The sequence below is a fragment of the Nicotiana tomentosiformis genome, chromosome 4 (genome assembly GCF_000390325.3).
Source record: "Nicotiana tomentosiformis chromosome 4, ASM39032v3, whole genome shotgun sequence".
NCBI classification, from domain to species: Eukaryota; Viridiplantae; Streptophyta; class Magnoliopsida; order Solanales; family Solanaceae; genus Nicotiana; species Nicotiana tomentosiformis.
The window spans coordinates 109,447,632-109,470,600 of NC_090815.1; the positions used below are offsets into that span (position 1 = coordinate 109,447,632).

At 38.2% G+C, this 22,969-nt stretch overlaps 2 protein-coding genes across 3 annotated transcripts; one reads left to right on the plus strand and one right to left on the minus strand.

Moving 5' to 3' along the window:
• Positions 1–9,407: 9,407 nt before the first annotated feature.
• LOC104108259 (pentatricopeptide repeat-containing protein At4g14850-like) lies at positions 9,408–11,960 on the plus strand. The gene is made up of 2 exons (XM_009617247.4): positions 9,408–9,633; positions 9,771–11,960. The coding sequence occupies exons 1-2, from the start codon at positions 9,541–9,543 to the stop codon at positions 11,946–11,948; spliced, it is 2,271 nt and encodes a 756-aa protein (XP_009615542.1). The 5' UTR covers positions 9,408–9,540; the 3' UTR covers positions 11,949–11,960.
• A 616-nt stretch (positions 11,961–12,576) lies between these two features.
• Positions 12,577–21,258, minus strand: LOC104108260 (CBL-interacting serine/threonine-protein kinase 8). 2 transcript variants are annotated; one of them, XM_009617249.4, is made up of 14 exons: positions 20,691–21,258; positions 19,753–19,815; positions 19,552–19,623; positions 19,349–19,456; positions 19,191–19,265; positions 19,024–19,077; positions 18,758–18,883; positions 18,400–18,489; positions 14,329–14,451; positions 13,726–13,845; positions 13,404–13,523; positions 13,201–13,257; positions 13,060–13,134; positions 12,577–12,936 (listed from the first exon to the last, which is right to left on the minus strand). In XM_009617249.4, the coding sequence occupies exons 1-14, from the start codon at positions 20,847–20,849 to the stop codon at positions 12,835–12,837; spliced, it is 1,344 nt and encodes a 447-aa protein (XP_009615544.1). In that variant the 5' UTR covers positions 20,850–21,258; the 3' UTR covers positions 12,577–12,834. The 2 variants fall into 2 exon arrangements, 1 of the variants encoding a protein (XP_009615544.1); XR_011415585.1 differs by lacking the exons at positions 12,577–12,936; positions 13,060–13,134; positions 13,201–13,257 and having other exon boundaries at positions 13,473–13,523; positions 14,227–14,451; positions 20,691–21,023.
• Between the last annotated feature and the right edge of the window lie 1,711 nt (positions 21,259–22,969).

Below are 22,969 nucleotides of genomic sequence, written 5' to 3' on the forward strand. Positions count from 1 at the left end.
TTTCGGAGTGTTTTGGGACACTTAGTCCCTAAATAAGAGCTTAAGTCTTAGAATTTGAATTGTGGTCGGAACTGTGTGAAGACGGTTCCGGAATAGAATTATGTCAGTTCTGTTAACTCCGTTAGGTGATTTTGGACTTAGGGACGTGTCCGGATTGTGTTTTCGAGGTCCGTAGCTTATTTAGGCTTGAGTTGGCGAAAATCGAATTTTTGGAATTTTGGACCGGTATTGAAAATTTTGATATCGGGGTCGGATTAAGATTCTGGAAGTTGAAGTAGGTCCGGAATGTTGAATATGACTTGGGTGCAAAATTTGAGGACATTCGGACTTGGTTTGATAGGTTTCGGGATCGGTTGTAGGAATTTGAAGTTTCAAGTTCTTTAAATTTGAATTGGAGGGTGATTCGTGATTTTAGCGTTAGTTGATGTGATATGTGGGCTCAACTAAGTCCGTATGGTATTTTAGGATTTTTTGGTATGTTTGGTTGAGGTCCCGGGGGCCTTGGGTGAGTTTCGAATGCTTAACAGATCAAAAGTTGGATTTGAGTTGTTGTTGAAGTCTTCATACATCTGTCATTTTCGCACCTGCGGTGGAGAGACCGCAGGTGCATGATCGCGCGTGCGGAGAGGCAAGCGCAGAAGCATAAAAATGGAGGAGTGCCTGGGGTCGCAGGTGCGAGGTGAATTCTGCATCTGCGATGCCCGCAGATGCGTCAGGGTCATTGCAGGTGCGCAATGTCCGCAGAAGCGGAAGGGATTTCTGCATGCGCGCACGCGCTGGTGCGGCCCTTCATCGCAGGTGCGAAGGCAGAGGGGGTAAGTGATTTGCGCAGATGCGCACATTTTTGCCGCACCAGCGCACCCGCAGGTGCGAGCCCAGCCTCTGCAGGTGCGAAAATACCTGGGCAGTGGATAAAACCGAAGGGCTTCGCGATTTATGTCATTTTTGGACTTTGTCACTCGGTTTAGGGAGATTTTTGAGAGCATTTTCGAGAGATTTCTTGAGGTAAGTCCCTTGTGCTTATTTTCGATCAATAATCTTGCTTCCCCATGTATTTTCCCACCTAGTTAGTGTGTATTTAAGGTAGAAATTGGGAATTAGAGGCTAGGAATTTGGAAGTTTGATTTGTGGATTTGGAGGACCATTTGGTGTCGGATTTTAGTAAATTTGATATGGTTAGACTCGTGAGTGAACGGGATTTTGTATTCTATAACTTTTACCCGATTCCGAGATATGGGCCCCATAGGCAATGGGCCCGATTGATTGAGCTTGGTTCGAGGTAAGTAGCTTGCCTAGCTTTGTGGGGGGAAATCCCCTTAAGATTTGGAACTATTGTGATACGTGAGCGTCGTGTGCGTGAGGTGACGAGTACGTACACAGGCTAGTTGTGGTAAACCCCCGATTTTTCTTACTGAGGAGCAACATGTTTTCCTGTTATTTTGAGTTATACCATTTTAATGAGTACTAATCTATTTTCATTCTTAATTGAATTATTCCAATATGTGTATCTATCATGTTTAGTCTAATACAACATGTCTACGTATCTTAATTGTTTGTGTGAATTATGTGCAACATGCTTAGTGAATTTCTTGCTTCTTCCCTGACTGGTACTTAGTCTAAATTGTAAGAATTTCGTGATGTAGTTGTATTTCTATCATTCGCATTGCATATTTACTTTAGGACTACGGAACGGTATTCCGAGAGATCCCCATGTACTGCATATTTACTTTGGGACTACAGAACGGTATTCTGAGAGATCCTCCTGTCTTGCATATTTACTTTGGGACTACGGCATAGTATTCTGGGAGATCCCTCTGCACATTTACTTTGGGACTACAGAACGGTATTCCGGGAGATCTCCCAACACATTTACGTTTGGGACTACGAGACGGTATCTAGAGAGATCCCATGTTGTGTTTCTGTGTACTAAGCTGTTACCTTCTATGATTTCATTATTGTTAAATTTTGGCCTATATTTTATTGCGGTATTACACTCTATATTACTTTATTATATATTTACCAGTAGGGCCTTGACCTGACCTCGTCACTACTCGACCGAGGTTAGACTTGGCACTTACTGGGTACCGATTGTGGTGTACTCATGCTACTCTCTGCATATATTTTTTCGTGTGCAGATCCAGGTGAACCTTATCAGCTGCACTATCAGTGAGGCGGGGCATCTTTGGAGACTTCAAGGTATATCTGCCGCGTTCGCAGACCTCGGAGTCCCCTTCTACTCTTTCTCATATCCATTATCTTCTGTATTTTTCCATTTTAGATTCTGATGTATAGAGACACTAGATCTTTCCTTCTGTAGTTTGTGATTCACGATGTTCCGGGTTTTGGGATTTGTTGTGTATTTTTGAATAGTTGGTTAAATTTTTATTTTTATTTCATTATTCTGCAAAAATGTTAGGCTTACCTAGTTGTAGAGACTAGGTGCCGTCACGATGTCACACGAAGGAGGATATTAGGTCGTGATAAGTTGGTATCAGAGCTCTAGGTTCGTAGGTGCCGTGAGTCATAAATCAGTTTATTAGAGTCTCGCGGATAGGTACGGAGATGTTTGTACTTATCTTCGGGAGGCTATGAAACTATTAGGAAAATTTCACTACTTTAATTCCTTGTCGTGCGAAAATTATTGATTTCAGAGATTCTAAATTTCTGTATTCTATTCTCTCACAGATGGTGAGGACACGTACAAGCGGATCTGATGAACAGGCACTTGTACCCCCTGCTAGAGCCACGAGAGGCCGGGGTAGAGGCTGAGGACGTCCACGTAGTGCAGCCAGAGCACCCGCACGAGCTGCTACAAAGGAGCCCCCGGTAGCTCAAACTGGAGGGTAGACACCTGAGATACTTGTTGCTGCACCAGCTCTCCGGGAGACTCTAGCCTAGTTTCTGAGCATGTTCAGCACCTTAGCTCAGGCTAGATTGATTCCACTTGCTCCTGCCATATCTCAGGCCGGGGGAGGAGCACAGACTCTCGTCGTTGGTACTCTAGAGCAACGGGTTCAGGTCGACCAGGTTCCAGAGATTGTACCAATACAGCCGATAGCTCCAGTTCAACCCGAGGTTAGGGCAACATCTTTTGAGGGGGAGCAGCTCAGACTTGAGAGGTACAAGAAGTACCACTCACCTACTTTCAGTGGATTAACTAGAGATGATGCTCAGGGTTTTCTGGAGGAGTGTCATTATATTCTCCTTACTATGAGCGTAGCGGAGACGAGCGGGGTTTCTTTTACCATATTCCAGCTTAGAGGAGCAGCCTATCAGTGGTGGCGTGCTTATGAGTTGAGTAGTCCGACTAAGGCAGCTTCACTTACATGGACTCAGTTCTCGGACATATTTTTTAGAGAGTATGTCCCTTAGAGCCTCAGGGACTCATGGCGCGTGGAGTTTGAGCAGCTGCGCCAGGGTGCTTTGATTGTGTCAGAGTATGCAGTTCGCTTTAGTGATTTGGCCCGACATGCACCGGCCTTAGTTGCCACAGTTCGAGAGAGGGTTCGATAGGTTATTGAGGGTCTCCATCCTAGCATCCGGAGTAGTATGGCCAGGGAATTGGAGATGGATATTTCTTATCAGCAGGTGTGGGTATTGCTAGGAGATTCGAGGGAATGTTTTCGCGGGATAGGGAGGAGAGGCAGCCCAAGAGGTCTCGAGAGGCTGGTTATTATTCTGGAGCTCGTGCCCCAGCAGCTCGCCATGGTAGGGGTTATGTGAGCCGCCCCATTCATTCAGCTCTCCCAGCCTCCAGCAGTGTTCCAGCTCCTTCTAGACCCCAAGAGTCTTATTATGCACCGCTAGTATCTAGTGTGCCTCCTGCACGGGGTGTTCCTAGCGGCCAGTCTAGCAGACCTAGCCCAAGCCAGTCACATCAGCCACGCCCTCCCAAAGCTTGTTTTGAGTGTGGAGACACTCGCCATATGGTGAGGGATTGCCCCAGGATTAGGAGGGGTGCACCTCCACAGACTTTTCAGCCACAACGTGCTCCACCGGGTTCTCAGGCTATGATTACAGCACCAGCTGCCACCCCACCTGCTCAACCAGCTCGAGGTGGAGGTCAGGAAGGTAGAGGTCGCTCTAGAGGGGGAGGCCAGGCTAGATATTATGTATTTCCTGCTCGTACAGAGGCATTTGCTTCTGATTCTGTCATTACAGGTATTGTTCTGGTCTGTCATAGAGATGCGTCTGTATTATTTGACCCAGGCTCTACATATTCTTATGTGTTCTCTTATTTTGCTCCGTATTTGGGCGTATCTCGGGATTATTTGAGTTCCCCTATTTATGTATCTACTCCTATGGGAGATTCTCTTATTGTGGACCGTGTGTATCGGTCGTGTTTGATTGCTCTTAGTGATTTTGAGATCAGAGCCGATTTATTATTGCTCAGCATGGTGGACTTTGATATTATTTTGGGCATGGACTGGTTCTCACCCCATTATGCTATTTTTGATTGTCACACTAAAACTGTGACGTTGGCTATACCAGGTTTACCGCGATTAGAGTGGAGAGGTACCTTAGAGTATACTCCCAGCAGATTTATTTCTTTTCTTAAAGCTCAACGAATGGTTGAGAAGGGGTGTGACGCGTATCTAGCTTATGTGAGAGATGCCAGTATTGATACCCCTACAGTTGAGTCAGTTCCAATAGTGAGGGACTTTCTATATGTGTTTCCAGCTGATCTTCTGGGCATGCCGCGTGACAGAGATATTGATTTTGGCATTGATTTATTGCCGGGTACTCAGCCCATCTCTATTTCTCCATATCGTATGGCTCCTCCTGAATTGAAGGAGTTAAAAGAGCAGTTACAGGAATTACTTGATAAAGGCTTCACTCGGACCAGTGTGTCACCTTGGGGTGCTTCTGTCTTATTTGTGAAGAAAAAAGATGATTCTATGCGGATGTGTATTGATTACCGCCAGTTGAACAAAGTCACAGTGAAGAGCATGTATCCATTGCCTCGTATTGATGACTTATTTGATCAGTTATAGGGTGCCAGATTATTTTCCAAGATTGACTTACGTTCAGGTTATCATCAGTTGAAGATTCGGGAGCCGGATATCCCGAAGACTGCTTTTAGGACCAGATATGGTCACTATGAGTTTCTTGTGATGTCTTTTGGGCTGACCAATGCCCCCAGCAGTTTTTATGCACTTGATGCACAGTGTGTTCCGGCCCTATCTTGACTCATTCGTCATTGTATTTATTGACGACATTCGGGTATACTCCTGGAGTCGGGAGGATCATGAGTAGCACCTGAGGACTGCACTTCAGACCTTGAGAGGAAAGAAGTTATATGCAAAATTTTCAAAGTGTGAGTTTTGGCTAGACTCAATGGCATTCTTGGGTCATATAGTATCGAGTGAGGGGATCCAGGTGGATCTAAAGAAGATTGAAGCAGTGCAGAGTTGGCCCAGACCGTTCTCGGCTATAGAGATCCAGAGTTTTCTTGGGTTGGCGGGGTATTACCGCCGGTTTGTTGAGGGATTTTCTTCTATTGCAACACCTATGACCAGGCTAACCCAGAAGGGTGATCTATTCCGGTGGACAGAGGAGTGTGAGGAGAGCTTTCATAAGCTCAAGACATATTTGACTACAGCCAGAGTATTGGTATTGCCTTCAGGTTCGGGGTCTTATACAGTTTATTGTGATACGTCACGAGTTGGCCTCGGTGCGCTGTTGATGCGGTGGTGGTCGATGCTTTGAGTCGTCGGGCAGAGAGTTTGGGGAGTTTAGAATACCTACCAGCAGCAGAGAGGCCCATGGCATTGGATGTTCAGGCCTTAGCCAGCCAGTTTGTGAGATTGGATATTTCTGAGCCGAGTCGAGTATTGGCTTGTGTGGCCTCTCGGTCTTCTCTTTATGATCGTATCAGGGAGCGTCAGTATGATGACCCCCATTTTCTTGTCCTAAAGGACACGGTCCAACACGGTGATGCTAAGGAGGTCACTATTGGAGATGATGGTGCATTGAGGATGCAGGGCAGGCTATGTGTGCCCAATGTGGATGGTTTGCTTGAGTTGATTCTCCAGGAGGCTCACCGTTCGCGGTACTCTATTCATCAGGGTGTCGCAAAGATGTATTAGGACTTGAAACATCATTACTGGTGGAGGAGAATGAAGAAGAACATAGTAGAGTATGTGGCTCGATGTATGAATTGCCAACAGGTAAAATATGAGCATCAGCGACCAGGTGGATTGCTTCAGAAGTTAGATATCCCAGAATGGAAATAGGAGCGGATCACTATGGATTTTGTTGTTGGACTCCCACGGACTCAGCGGAGGTTTGATGCAGTTTGGGTGATTGTGGATAGGTTTACCAAGTCGGCTCATTGGAGGGGACAGCCGATCGAGGAGGCTACTTGGGAGACCGAGCAAGATATGCGCAGCCGTTATCCTTATCTTTTCACCACTTCAAGTATGTCTCTATACTCGTTCGAGGACAAATAATTCTTTTAAGAGGGGGAGGATGTAACGAACCGGCCTATCGTTTTGAGAGTTAGAGCCCTGAAACCCTATTAACTGCTTTCCCCATATCTATTTCTACTATTGTGACTTGCCGGGATGATTGGTTTTGAGTTTCGGAGTATTTTGGGACACTTGGTCCCTAAATGAGAGCTTAAGTCTTAGAATTTGGACCGTAGTTGGAACTGTGTGAAGATGGTTCCAGAATGGAATTCTGTCGGTTCTATTAGCTCCGTTAGATGATTTTAGACTTAGGGGCGTGTCCGGATTGTATTTTGGAGGTCCGTAGCTTATTTAGGCTTGAATTGGCGAAAATTGAATTTTTGGAGTTTTGGACCGGGAGTGGAAATTTTGAATATCGGGTCGGATTCCGATTACAAAAGTTGGAGTAGGTCCGTAATGTTGAATATGAATTGTGTACAAAATTTGGGGATATTCGAATATGATTTGATAGGTTTCGACATTGATTGTAGGAATTTGAAGTTTCAAGTTCTTTAAGTTTGAATTGGAGGGTGATTCATAATTTTAGTTGATGTGATATGTGGGCTCGAATAAGTTCTTATGGTGTTTTAGGATTGGTTGGTATGTTTGGTTGAGGTCCCGGGGTTCTCGGGTGAGTTTCGAGTGCTTAACAAATCAAAAGTTGGATTTGAGTTGCTGCTGAAGTCTTCAGGCATCTGTCATTTTCGCACCTACGGTGGAGAGACCGCAGGTGCCTGATCGCACGTCGGAGAAGCAAGCACAGAAGCGGAATAATGGAGGAGTGCCAGGGGTCGCAGGTGCGAGGTGAATTCCGCATCTACGATGTCCGCAGATACGTTAGGGTCATCGCAGGTGCGCAATGTCCGCAGAAGCGAAAGGGACTTCCGCATGCGCGCACGCGCAGGTGCGGCCCTTTCACCGCAGGTGCGAAGGCAGAGGGGGTAAGTGATTTGCGCAGATGCGCACATTTTGCCGCACAAGCGCACCCGCAGGTGCGAGCCCAGGCTCCGCAGGTGCGGAAATACCTGGCAGTGGATAAAACCGAAGGGCTTCGCGATTTTTGTCATTTTTGGACTTTGCAACTCGGTTTAGGGCGATGTTTGAGAGAATTTTCGAGATATTTATTGAGGTAAGTCCCTTGTGCTTATTTTTGAGCAATAATCTTTCTTCCCCATGTATTTTTCCACCTAGTTAGTGTGTATTTAAGGTGAAATTGGGAATTGGAGGTTAGGGATTTGGAAGTTTGATTTGTGGATTTGGAGGACCATTTGGTGTCGGACTTTAGTAAATTTAATATGGTTAGACTCGTGAGTGAACGGGATTTCGTATTTTATGACTTTTACCCAATTCCGAGACATGGGCCCCACAGGCGATGTTTTGAGTTAATTTCGGAATTTTCGTTAAAATGTTAATTTCGTTAATTAGATGAGTCTATTATTGTTATATTTATGATATGTAATTGCTTTTGGCTAGATTTGGACCATTCGGAGCCGGATATTTGTGGAAAAGGTATTGTGACCGATTGATTGAGCTTGGTTCGAGGTAAGTGGCTTGCCTAGCTTTGTGTGGGGGAAATCCCCTTAAGATTTGGAACTATTGTGATACGTGAGCGTCGTGTACATGAGGTGACGAGTACGTACACAGGCTAGTTGTAGTAAAAACCCAATTTTTCTTACTGAGCAGCAACATGTTTTCTTGTTATTTTGAGTTATACCATTTTAATGAGTACTAATCTATTTTCATTCTTAATTGAGTTATTCCAATATGTGTAGCTATCATGTTTAGTCTAATACAACATGTCTACGTGTCTTAATTGTTTATGTGAATTATGTGCAACATGCTTAGTGAATTTTTCGCTTCTTCCCTGACTGGTACTTAGTCTAAATTGTAAGAATTTCGTGATGTAGTTGTATTTCTATCATTCGCGCTGCATATTTACTTTGGGACTACGGAACGGTATTCCGGGAGATCCCCATGTACTGCATATTTACTTTGGGACTATGGAACGGTATTCCGGAAGATCCCCATGTCTTGCATATTTACTTTGGGACTACGACACGGTATTCCGGGAGATCCCCCTGCACATTTACGTTTGGGACCACGAGACGGTATCTCGGGAGATCCCATATTGTGTTTCTGTGTACTAAGTTGTTACCTTCTATGATTTCATTGTTGTTAAATTTTAGCTTTTATTTTATTGCGATATTACACTCTATATTGTTTTATTATATATTTACAAGTAGAGCCTTGACCTGACCTCGTCACTACTCGACCGAGGTTAGACTTGGCACTTACTAGGTACCGATTATGGTGTACTCATGCTACTCTCTGCACATATTTTTTCGTGTGCAGATCCAGGTGAACCTTATCAGCCGCACTATCAGTGAGGCGGGACATCTTTGGAGACTTCAAGGTATATCTGCCGCGTCCGCAGATCTCGGAGTCCCCTTCTACTCTTCCTCATGTCCATTATCTTCTGTATTTTTTCTTGGTAGATTATGATGTATAGAGACACTAGATTTTTCCTTCTGTAGTTTGTGATTCATGGTGTTCCGGGTTTTGGAATTTGTTGTGTATTTTTGAATAGTTGGTTAAATTTATATTTTTATTTCATTATTCCGCAAAAATGTTAGGCTTACCTAGTTGTAGAGACTAGGTGTCATCACGACGTCATACGGAGGGGAAAATTGGGTCGTGATATTTTTATTGTAAATTGGATTTAAATTATATATACTGACGGTAAAGAATTAGAATAATTTAATTGATTGTAGGAGTTTACTTTTTTCTATTGTTATATGCAGTTGTACCCTTGCGTACAAGTGTGACCAAACGTCGTTAACAAATTGTGAATTTCCCGCTAAAGATTAATTCCCCAAACCGTTTTCCCATAACTTGTTAGTGGGGTCTACATAACTCCCTGAAATCAATCTCTACCGGTCTCCCTTATTAGGATTTTCAGTTCAATTTCATCCAAACACCTCAAAACTGTAAAGATAACATTTTCTTTCTTCTTTTCAAAATTCAGATAAATAACCAAAGAACAATGAACTAAAATCAAAATATTTTTCCTCTTTTATACTCAACAGAAATCATGTCTTCTCTGCCTTCAGTTATAGTAGGCAGCACCCTTAAGCTCGAACCTGATTTCAAGAAATCTACAGTCACTTCTTTACCATTAGAAAAGGTAAGTTCTTTGGCCTCTTTAGTTTATTTCATTAACTTACTACTACTTGCTTGAATTAAGTAGTAATAAAATTTTCATTTATGTCAAAGTGCTCATGCTATTTTTGCTTTGTTTTTTTCTGGTTTAATGTATGATAGAGAAATCATAGTCCTATGACTTTGGATAAAGATTTGGACCCATTCAATCTTGATTTCAGAGAAGCACTTTCACTGATAAAAGAAGGTGAAAAGAAAGTAGAATCAGCTGCTTATGTTCCACTGCTGCAAGAATGTATCAAGAATAATTCAGTTTCAGAAGCTGAAGCAATTCATGCCCACATTATCAAAATGGGTATCTATAAGGACTTGTTTCTCATGACATTCTTAGTTAATGTGTATGCAAAGTGCGGGACTATGGATAGTGCACGTAAGGTATTCGATAATTTGCCTAAAAGAAATGTCGTTACCTGGACATCGTTGATGTCTGGCTATGTTCACAATGCGCAACCGGAGGTTGCTATTAATGTGTTTCAGGAAATGTTGGAAGTAGGTGGGTTTCCCACGAATTATACATTAGGTGTTGCATTCAAAGCTTGCGCTTTGTTGGCTGATTTCGAGTTAGGAAAACAGATTCATGGGTATGTGGTAAAGTATGAAATTGAGGATGATACAAGTATTGGCAATGCTCTTTGTAGCTTGTATTGCAAAAGCGGCAATCTGGAATCTGCTGTTAAAGCATTTCGGAGGATTTCTGATAAGAATGTGATCTCTTGGACAACAGCTATATCTGCCTGCGGAGATAATGGGGATTCTGCAATCGGATTAAGCCTTTTTGTTGAGATGCTTTGCGCGAATGTGGAGCCTAATGAGTTCACATTGACAAGCGTAATGAGCATGTGTTGCATAATGCAGGCTCTAAAGATGGGATCACAAATTCATTCTTTGAGCATTAAACTAGGGTATGGTTCTAATTTACGAGTAATGAATTCAATTATGTACTTATACTTGAAAAATGGATGGATTATAGAGGCAAAAAAGCTGTTTGATGAAATGGACACAATTAGTTTGGTTACATGGAATGCAATGATTGCAGGTCTAGCTCAAATGATGGATCTTGCCGAGGATGGTATCATCAATGCGCATTCCAGTGGTATTGAGTCACTGAACACTTTTCTGAGACTGCATCGATCAGGGATGAAGCCTGATTTATTCACCTTCTCAAGTGTGTTAACTGTATGTAGTAGTTTGGTTGCTTTGGAACAAGGGGAGCAAATTCATGCTCAGGTTATTAAGTCCGGTTTTTTGTCTGATGTTGTAGTGGGAACTGCCCTAGTTAACATGTACAGTAAATGTGGAAGCATTGACAGGGCAAGTAAAGCTTTTGTGGAGATGTCTACGCGAACTTTGATATCTTGGACATCTATGATTATAGCTTTCGCACAACATGGCTACTCTAAACAGGCGTTGCAGCTCTTTGAGGATATGAGGTTCGTAGGAGCTAGACCAAACAAGGTTACATTTGTGGGTGTGCTCTCTGCGTGTAGCCATGCTGGACTAGTTGAAGAGGCATTGGCATATTTCGACATGATGAAAAAGGAGTATAAAATTAAGGCCGTGATGGACCATTATGCATGCTTGATTGATATGTTTGTGAGGTTAGGTAGGATAGATGAAGCTTTTGATTTCGTCAAGAAGATGGATTTTGAGCCTAACGAATTTATATGGTCACTTTTAATAGCGGGCTGTAGAAGCCATGGGAAATCAGAGCTTGGTTTTTATGCTGCTGAACAACTACTAAACCTGAATCCGAAAAACTCAGAGGCTTACTTCTTGTTGTTAAACATGTACCTCTCAGCGGAGAGATGGAAGGATGTTTCCAGGGTGAGAAAGTTAATGAAAGATGAAAAAATTGGAAAACTAAAGGATTGGAGCTGGATCAGCATCAGGGAGAAAGTTCATTCATTTAGAACAGGTGATCGGTTGAATCCTCCGTATGAAAATATAGACAACTTCTTAAGGGATTTGGATGACAAAGCAAGTACTATGGGATTTGAGTTACAGACAACTTTGGAGCTGCGAACTGAAGAAGATGATGAAGCAGCTTTTCCTAGAGGTCGACACAGTGAAAAGTTGGCTGTTGCATTTGGATTGCTGAGCACACCAAGTGCTGCACCCATCCGAGTTATTAAGAGTATTAGCATGTGTAGAGATTGCCACAGCTTTATGAAATTCATCTCACAGCTAACTTCAAGAAAAATCCTCATTAGAGATAGTAAAAGGCTGCACAAATTTGTAAATGGACACTGCTCTTGTGGCGATTTTGGTAGTCTTGTTTAATTCTTTCTCAAAGCCTTGGCTTAGTTTACTCTCTTGATTATCATTTTTCTTGTGAAGTATCTGTTCTCTAATTCCACGCAATGTCATAACGTCTACAGAATTTAGATCATGTAACTTGTCATTTGAAAGGAAAATCAGAATAACAAAGTGGCTTATATTAATTTTTTTGGATTAATGTGGTGCAGCAGGTATCCCAGCATATTGAGTTCCATACTTTTCTATATTCCAATTTATATCAGTTATGCTCAAGGTTTCTCATGCCATCTTTTGATTTATATGACATCTGAGAGATGTTTTGTTGTTTTTCTTTTTCCTTTTCGCCTCAATGATAGTAAAACCTGGGATTACCGAATTGGAATGACTGAAAATTCCAAACGAAAAACAGTAAAGAAACTTGAGAAGAATAAAAACTGTAAGAAACTTAAGAAAAACTCGTATTGTTGATGTCCAGGTTGGAAAACATTTTTCGGAAATGACTTAGTTGCTAAAGCTCAGGTGTCGGGCAGAACATGGCTTTCACAACATAAATTTCATGAAACCAGAAAATTGCATGGTTTGCTAAGAACTACGGTATTATAAGGTTGGAAATGTTGCGCAGAAGCTGGTCAAATTTATCAACTTGACAAACTTTTCTCTAAAAGTATTTGTATGTTTACTTTTTGCTCTAAGATGATACATCGTCACCACATAGAAATGATTAATGATACAAAACCTGGGGAAAGCGTTGGAGCTTTAGCCCTCACTTGGCTCGACTATAAAAGAAAGAGTACTCACAGCCTATCCTGGCTTCAAAGGTTAGATGTCAATCTATAAAAGTTTAAAGTTTACAACATGCTGTAAACTTCATACAAACACAAAATTACAAACAGATTCTTTAACACGAATATCATCTCTTTCTACTCCTTGTTTTTGTAACCCTTGATTTGCACGATTCATCTGATGGCTTCCAGATAATATCCTCCAGATTGCCACAAAAGTTCTTGTAAAACTGTAAAACACGGTAGGTATTAGTCTAAGCACTTGCATGTAATCATTTTTCGATAAGCTAAGAAGCAAAGAGAATGTTTTGGAATAAAAAATATCATATATCCATCCATGAGGTAGAATTAACCTTGAGGAATTCACCAGCATCGCCAGCTGCTTTCTGAACGTCTACCATGAAAAATGTAGGAGCAACTTCAAACACCTGTTGAATAATAAACATTTAGCTTGCCACACAGTTTGAAACAACTTAGGTAACATGTAAGCTTGCCTCCAGAATTACAGAGAAATGTGAAGTCTTGTTCGCGGACAGACCTTCTACCCTCATCTGCGATATACATGCACAAAAAGACTAACCTTACGAATTCTCCAAGAAAATTGCAGCAGAAAACTTAAAGAAAAGAACAAAGACAATAAACCCAAGTGAAGCTCGAGATGCCCCCTTATATTAATAAAGAAAGGGTATTGGTCTACCTTATAATTGCGGATATGGGTCTTGAAACCCATGGATTGTGCCACAACTTCCATACTTGATAAAACAACTTTTGCTGGTTTCTGCGTAAGAAAGCGGGTTTGATGCTGCTTCATTGTATCCTGCAAAGCCAGCATCCACATTTCACTTATCTAAGTTGAAGACCAGCACCTTAATAATAAAAAGCAACTAGGACCAGCACCATGTATAGTAGTTGATAAATATGTTAATGTATTCTATAATAATTCTGATTCATATGAACGAGAATAACAACCAGAGCTCCATTGTGAATGGTCAAGTTGGTAGAAGTTTCAGAACTAATACCTGCCCGCGATCAAACAATACGGATAAGTTCAATCCTTGAGAGAGAATAATAAGGTCAAAGGCATTCAGAGCCAGAGGCCCAGCATCCGCATTGTCACATTGCTCATTGGGTCTCTCCTCCTATAAGACATTGTAGGATGCCATAAAAAGGGAGGAAAAGCAAACAAAAACAACATAAACAATCAATAGTTAGAACCTCCCTGGAAATATTTTTCATTATACCAAACACTCCCTAAAATCTCAACCAAACTGAATTTCTTTGATTTTTTGGTCCATATACTCTGTTTATTCGAAGGAAATTTTCAGCAAGATTCCGAATAATGCAAAAAGTGATATTGAAAGCACCTTTACGAAACTATTTCCATCCTCAAAATACAAGTGTTAGCACCAATATGTTTTATTACTCAACATTAAAGAGTTACATTCTCAACATAATGATAAGGGGACATTCCACTTCAGCAGTAAACAAGTATAAACTGATGTTTCAGGGAAGATCCTTACCAGCTTGCCACCAAGCAAGACTTGGGAAGATTTCACTTAAAATCCCAGTTGAACAGCAAAATGTTTTATATATCAAAAGCAGTAATTCAAAGCCTTACCAACCTCTGTATCATCAAAAGCTGCATTAATATCATCTAAATTGACATCTTCATACTCCATAGCTTTGACGGGAACATAACCTTTTTTAAACCATTCGTCATTACGGATCTCTTCAATCCGAATACGCTGCACAAAATAGCAGGATATCAGTAAGAGGATATTCTAAGAAATAAACCATCATAAAAAGATGTAAACTTTTGTAAAAGACCAATTTCTCTTCATGATCAATATTACTGTATAACGCTTAAACCTCAATACAGCTACTTCACTCCAAAAACAACCCAAAAGTAACATGAAGTCAAGTAAGAGAATACAACGATAATTTAAAGAATAAATAACTCAAGAAGCCATCAAAAAATTAGCACTTCTGTTAAACTTTAAAAACGAGTCAGTTAAATAAAACGGTGAAATAAAGACTTAAAGAGAATCCTTTTTCCTTTTAAATCCTTCTTTTCCTTGAAATGAACCCCCCATCCATTCTGCAATGGCCAGCTACTAATTTAGGGATGGCAAATGGGACGGGGCGGGGCGGTTGCGGGCACACCCGCGTATACCCGCAAAACTTCAACACGCCCCGCCCCGCCTCGCCCCGCAAAGCATAATTTTCTGTTTTCAACCCACCCCGCATTAACTCTTCAATTTTTTTTCTTTTTCGAGAGAATTTGATAGTACATTTTTTTTCCTTTTCTGCTATTTAGTATTAATTTAAATAGGAGAACTAGCTACAAGTACATCCAATTTTCCTTCTTTATTTAAGCTTAAAGGTATCCTACTTCAAGTAACAAAGAAGTCAGCAGGGAAGCTTTTCTTCAATGGTTACATCACGCTCACAAGAAGAAATGATATGATTAGCATAGTAAAATCTGAACTGGCACATCAAAGCTACTATCCCTCTTAAACGATTGTTTTCTGCTTTGCATTTCATATGGCGATGCATGATCAGAATGTAATTTTTGAACTTATGATTTTAAAATGTTATTACATTTCTATTATTAGCATGTCATTAAGAGTAAATGAGATGTTTAAAGTTAAAGAAAATTCAAGTTAAAAACGTGTGATTTTTTTTAGAACAAATAATTTTTTTATCTTGTTAGACCAATAAATCGTGGGTTCTCACCTATCACTACTTATAAGTTTTTTCAATACTTCGTTTATAATTTTGTTGTGGACAATCAATTCAAATTTCACGTTTTTCTTATCATAGCTGCAAAGGGGTTTAATTTTAGCTTAGAAGAAGGGCCCTTAGCATTTTAGATCTTCAAGTTTTTGTAAAAAAACTCTAACCCGCGACCCACCCCGCCCCGCCTCACACCCGCGAACTCTCTACCCCGCACCGCCCTGCACCCGCACCCGCACCGCCCCATTGTCATCCCTAGCTACTATCCAATAAGTTCTCCTTCTTCCTTTCTTCTTCTCTTCCCTTCTTGTATTTCTGAGTTGTTCTACGTTTATTGATACTAGTATTAGTATCCGCGCGATGCGCGGACAAATATCAAATTATGATTTAGTTTATTTGCATTATATGAAAATTATGTTAAAATTTAAACCTTTCGGATAAAAATTACATACAATTATTAGATATTAGTTAAGAAGCAGGACATGAAACTGTTTTTCCATATTTCGTACTGGATAACATGTTTTTTTTTATATATATTTGTAACAACCCAACCCCTTAATCTTAGTACTTGCATTTTATTCTGTGATCAATATTAAATAATGCTAAACATATCACATTATAATGTCTTGTTTGAGCATATTGTTTTAATAAATTCTTACTACCACTTTATGTTTTACCTCAAAGTCGAATAAGTCTTATCCTTCTACATTTTCATCAAAACAATCTCTATTTAATCTTTGCTTATAGTTGATGTATTATTTATTATTTAATATTGTTATATTTTCACGTGATCTTTTATTAGCTTACCAATTGAATTAATATTTTGCTTATTATACCCTTTGAAAATTATATATAAATATAAAATATTTATTCCTAACATTTAATGTATTTTTATACTTTATCCTCTTACACAGAGCTCTTTCATCATTTAAATCTATCATAATATTCTTTGAGTAATATTTAATTATTTAATATACTTATCATTAAATTAATTCAAAGTATAAATATTCTCACACTATCTCTATTTTTCTCTTTATATATTTTTACCCCTTAATTAATTTTTTATATTAGTATTTTATAATATAATCAAAATATGTAGTATCACATTTTATTTTAAGTTATAACTTTGAATTAGTCTAAAATATTACTCCCTTCGTTCCAGTTTATGTGAACTAATTTTCTTTTTGGTCCGTTCCAAAAATAATGACCCATTTCTAAATATGGAAACAATTTAGCCTAAACTTCTAATTCTATCCTTAATGAGAAGCTTTTATAACCACATAAATACTCTGAACCCCTTTTTGACTTGTTTAGAACCACAAATTCAAAAAGTCTTCATTTTTTCTTAAACTCCGTGCCCAGTCAAATAGGTTCACATAAATTAGAACGGAGGGAGTAATACATAAGTTTTTCAATTATTATATTTTAAATCTATTGTATTTTCTTATAATTATTTTTATATCATGTGCAGTTAAATTTTCTTTCTCTTTTAATTTCAGGATACAAATTTAACTTTTATTTTCGTTACGAAATTACTTACATGAGACATTTATTTTGTACTCTTAAAATTTCCATTTGTTATCCAATTATTATTTTTATTAATCTAGTAAAACTTTAATTTTGTGGTCATATCCAGAGTTTGAAAGTTGTTACCATAATTTTAATCTAATCTCAAGTTCAAATCATCTTTCCCTTATGTTTCTAATATTAAATGAACTTGAATTTTTTATTATTGCTATTACGTTATCTAATATATAGTATTTCATGTTTTCATGTGGCCTTCATTAACTTTCCTCTTTATTTAATATCAGTACCCATTTATATCCTTTAATATAATATAGATCAATGTGTGATTTTTTAATCTTGATATAAATAATATATTATTTTAAATTAATACTGAAAATTAATAAATTATTTAAATTTATTATTAATATTTTTAAGTATTATATAGTAAAATTTTCAATATTTTGATTTAGTTATTTATTATTAATTAATTAAGAAATAAGTTATATGTGGCTTTTTCTGGTTATGCCATGTGGCTGAATTAGTTATTAGTTAATATGTTACATGTGGCTAATTTTAAGGTTGCCACTTGGCTTAAGGAAAGGGCTTTTTCCTCTACTATTAATAATATATAGATATAGATTTTAGTACTATGACGGGAAGAAAATGTAAAGATAAAACAGGAATGTTAGACAAAGAAAAGGAGAATCATACAGAAAAAGGTTAAATGAACAAAAGATCGTTCAAACACTTGGATATTGTCAGTGATGGTGACGGTACAAAGAATAAAGATTAAAGGTGAAACCCAAAAGGAAGAAGTTACTGGATGTTGCCTTGGTCCATGACAATGGAGATCATCATTAAAAACTGAAATTTCAGCAAAAACGCAAGAAATATAAACAAAATGTGAAGCACTCTGCTTTTCCTTTCTTTCGTTCATTCACTTTCTCTTTCTACCTCCTTCCCTAGAACCAGCACATTTGTCTATTTTTCTTCCTTCTATTTTGTTGTTAATTTTCTTTCATTCATTTTCAACGTTGTTTCTCATTCAAAAGACACATAACAGTAGATTGAAGCACCCTTAAACATACGAAGCAGTGGATGACTTGCTTTAAGTCACATAGACAGCTAGTACATATTTTTTACCCCATCTAGCTCTATAGTAATGAAATTTGACTTATACCCAAAAGCATAGTGGAGAGAGTGCCAAGGAGAGCAATGTGGTTTCATTTGTGAGAGGGGGAAAGAAGAGGGGTGAAAAGGAAAAGGATTTACATTAAAGTTCCTTTCTTGCTTTTATTTGACAAGTTTGTTAATAAATACTAACAGAACGGATAAGTTTCAATCTTGTACAAATCCAATAGGTAAATTTATTTTTGACGGATAAGTTTCCAAAACGAAATATGTTTACGGGCGCAATTTAAGACGTGTACATTCGCTCATTAAGTACTTACTGTTTGAGGATTTGGGTCTAAAATTCGATGAATAAGTGATTTTGCTCCAACCGGAAACCAAGACGGGCAGGAGAACTCTGCTTTTTCAATCTGCAAAAAAAATATATACATGTTGGTAATTAAAACTTTGCTACACAATAATCTTCTTTTACTGTGGTGAAATGTGAAAATGCCAGCATGATTATCATGTCACATTTCTCTCTACCCCTACGGGTAGGGGTAAGGTCTGCTGCGTAAGTACTACCCTCCCCAGACCCCACTCGTGGGATTTCACTGGGTCGTTGTTATTGTTGTATTGCGCTGAAATAAGAGTAGGAATTCCATTATGTACACAACCCTGAAAATGCAAAGCTTCTACCTTCGCATACAGTGTAGTGAGATCAACTTCATCAAAGGGGAGATAACCTGCCATCAGAACATAAAGGATGACACCACAGGACCAGATATCTGCCACAGCACCGTCATAACCTTTGTGACTAAGAACCTAGTAAAAGTTCAATAGCAAGGACAAAAAAGGGAATCTTAATCGACAATAAAAGTAAAGGATCCACATTATTGATCAAACTACTCGTCCAAGATATACATGTACCACTAGGCTACTATAATGGAAACTGTGTAACTAACCTCTGGTGCAACATAGTTGGGGGTTCCACATGTTGTCTTAAGAATGTTGACTCCCTATTAGAACATTATTGACAGCAGTTAGTAGCCTTGGGATAAAGACTTTTGCTAAAATTGTAAAGGTTCTATTTATAGAAGAAAAAAAAAAAGGTAGAGCCTTGGGATCTTACTTCACCAGGCGAAGCACTAAGTCCAAAATCTGATATTTTCAGATCTCCTTGGGAATCTAGCAGAAGATTTTCAGGCTGAGAAATTTCAAAAAGGTCAGACTTTTATTTAAATGCGTAATAACTTGCTATCTCAATTTTACATTTCTATCAACAAATACCTTTAAATCTCTATGATAGACTCCTTTGATGTGACAATAATCCACTCCTTCAATCAACTGCTGAAAGTATCTACGGGACTCAGCTTCACTTAATCGCCCATGGTGAACCTACAAATGCATACCAAAGATCAGTCAAAGAAAAATATATGCTTAAGCAAAAAAATCTGCAATATCTCCTTAGTCCATTTTAAGGTACGACTTACTATTTTATCAAACAGTTCACCGCCTGTAATAAATTCCAAGATAATATAGATCTTCGTGCGGGTTGCTATAACCTGACAGCAAAATTTATTTATATCAGCAGCATAGAGAATCTTCCAAATACCAATACGGATAACCTAAAATGAAACAGACTATGAATTTCAGGAAACTAAAAGCCAAAGGCTCTTGCTTTTGGCACATGCCTCGTGTAATCGAACTACATATGGATGTCTAACAAGCTTCATTATGGATATCTCCCGCTTTATCTGCAAGATGACAATGCAGAAACCTCTTATTAGACAACAGAAAAAATCAGTTATAGTATAACAGAAATACTGCCGCTATAACACAAGTTTATACGATTCAAATCTATATGCACAGAACAAAATGCTTTAGAAATTGACATTCGAAGAGAAGACTTGGACTCTTCTAACTTTTTCTTTTAATGAAGTTGGACTCTTGAACTACGACCAATTCTAACATAGCAGGACTGTTACCTAGCAGCACCGAGTATACATTCTCGAGAATGATCTATAAGCTAATCTGAATCTATTGATCAGGTAAGGAAAATATATAGAAGTCCTCAAATTTGATTTGCTACCATAAGAGATCTTCATTAAGCTGCTAAATGTCTATTTCCTTCTTCAACCGAATTCACTCTTATGCTAACATTGTCCCCTCAATTGCTTTGCAGTCACACAAATTGCCGTAAATCACCCAATCAAGATGGCAGGGTCAGTTAAATAACATCCTAAACAACAACTAAAAGCCTCTCTACGATGTAGAGAAACAATTAACTAAAATTTCAAGTACGTTTACTAATTGACTTAAATGGGAGAATCAATTTATTGCATTGATTCCATTAATCAAAAACCTAACTCATTAATTGATAAAATCAAAAGGCTACAACAAGTCAAGAAATTAATTAAAAAATACTAAATATAATTAATAGGAATAATCACTCCACTTTCCAATTCAGTTACCACCCACTCATTTCCAAGCAAGGAAAACACTTTGCACTTTAAATATAAGAAACATGAAGCTCAATAGAAGGATTATCCAGCTGGGTTTCTTCATTTTTCGAATTATTCCAAATTCAAAAAATAAGGAGAAAAAAAAAGAAGAAGAAATAGGGATAGACCTGGTCAACCATCTTGTGTTTGATGATGGTACTACGATCGAGGACTTTCATTGCAACACTTTCACCAGTTTCCGTATTCTGTGCAAATTTAACTTTGGCAAATGTTCCTTCCCCTATTGTCCTCCCTACTTCATACTTGCCTAATTTCCTTATCACCATCTTCTCCTACCAAACACGACACCGTTTTTCTTCTTCTTGTTGCTCCAAATTTCTTCAACCCATTCTTTTTCCTTTTCTGGTTTTTCAGGAAAGCATATTGGGCATGACGAACAAGATTTTGGCTTTTTCTTTGTCGCTTTTATTTGACTATAACTAAAGCAAAGTAAATAAAGCAAAATGGATGGGATTAATTGGAAAGAATGGAATATGTAACTGGGAAGGAGTTGAAAATGAAAAGGAAGTTACAGAATGGGAAAAAGGTGATTGGCGGATTTGGAAGATTTGGAAGTGGTTTTGTGGGGCTTTTTATGTATTTGGGATTTGGTTTGGTAAAGTTGGAATGACAACTACTAAAGAGTTGCAGCAGAACGCTGTTGTGGGTGAAAAGGAGAGATTTTTAGTGGAGAATGGCCTCCCACTTGAAAATGATGCCTCTTTTTATTTCAGAAAAAAAAACAGCTCACCTTCGGTAGTCCGGCAAGGGCCGCAATACCAAGAGTGCGACTCTCTTTTTATTTCAATTTCAATTATATTGTGAGAATAGTTTCTATATGTCTTGGTCTAAACTATAATACGATGTGTTTTCTCAATAGGTAATTGTGATAATTGAATGGAAGACCCTGAAATAGTTTGTAAGCTTTACACTAGTTTGAGATGTATGTTATTGAAGGTGATATAGTCATGTCACATGTAGAAAAACTTACTGGGCATTTGGACATAAGAAATGTAAAATTTCGGGAAAAAGTGAAAAAAAATTATAAGTAAAAATGGTATTTGAAAATTAGAGTTGTATTTGGACATGAATATAATTTTGGCTGTTTTGAATTTTTGTGATTGATCTCAAGTAAAAGATTTGAAAAATAATTTTTTAGAGTTTTTCAAATTTTCGAAAAATTCTGAAATTCGTTTTCAAGTGAAAATCGAAAATTAATGGCCAAACATTAATTTCAAAAAAAAAAGTAAAAAAGATTTCAAAAAAAAATCTTTTTTTATGGTCAAACAGACCCTTAATTGATCAGATTAATCTTAATTTACACTTGAAAGGTCAATTAAAGAGGTATATATTCATACCGAAATGTCTCCTTCATATTTAAGAATCAAAGTCAAAATATCTAGCTAAATGCCAATAAACTTCACCACACCCTTGAATAGGAGTAATTATTTTAAACAAGAAATTTCTTTTCTTTCTTTGTTTAGTGGCTTCTTATTTTAAGAAAACATGGTGAGTAATAGAATGGCGGAGGATCGGCGATTAATGCCAAATTGCTTTTACAGATGGTTTATCAACTGTTTACAGCTGTTTTGGACCCTTCATTTTGTTAAAATACCAATATAGAATGGGGAATTCTTCTTTAACTAAAACTTAGCAAAAGAGATGTACTACTTATGTTATGTCAATAGAAATAGTAAAAGGTGGGCGTTAAACAAAAGCAATCTTGAGTAATTGAACATCATATATATTATTAAAAAATAAACAAGTAAAAAAATATCTTGTCCATCTATGCATAGATTTGGCTTAGACTTTTATTATACTCTTTAACTTCATTTGATTGTTCTTTTTCACTGTTGATAATACCGAGGAATTTCATATGCATTCCACTAACACTAGCGAACGTTAATATATTTTTAATTTCATTATCACGCTAATCTTTTTGTTTTGCACAAAGTCATAGATACTAATCACTAGAATTCAAACTTCTAATACTGTAAATTGAATTATAGCATTTTTTTTTTTTGACGACCTACACTGTCTACTTGAAAATGAAAATTGTACTAATCAACGTTTTCTTAATGTTTCTTTTTTCCTGGTCGGCGTAGTTTCTCTATATTATATATTATCTCCATATAACGATTAGATCGATCGTTTTGAGAATTAGCGTCTCGTTCAGCGGTTTAAGGTCTCCAGCAGTTTCGTATTTTGTATTATGACTTGTGTGTGTGGTCGAGTTTGGTTTTCGGATGATTCGGGGTCAATTTGAAAGAACAATTCTTGTTTTAGAAACTTAAGTGAAAAGAGTTGACCGGAGTTTGGCTTTTGTGTAAACGACTCCGGAATGGAGTTTTGATATTCCAATAGTTATGTATGGTGATTTTGGATTTAGGAGTGTGTCCGGATAGTA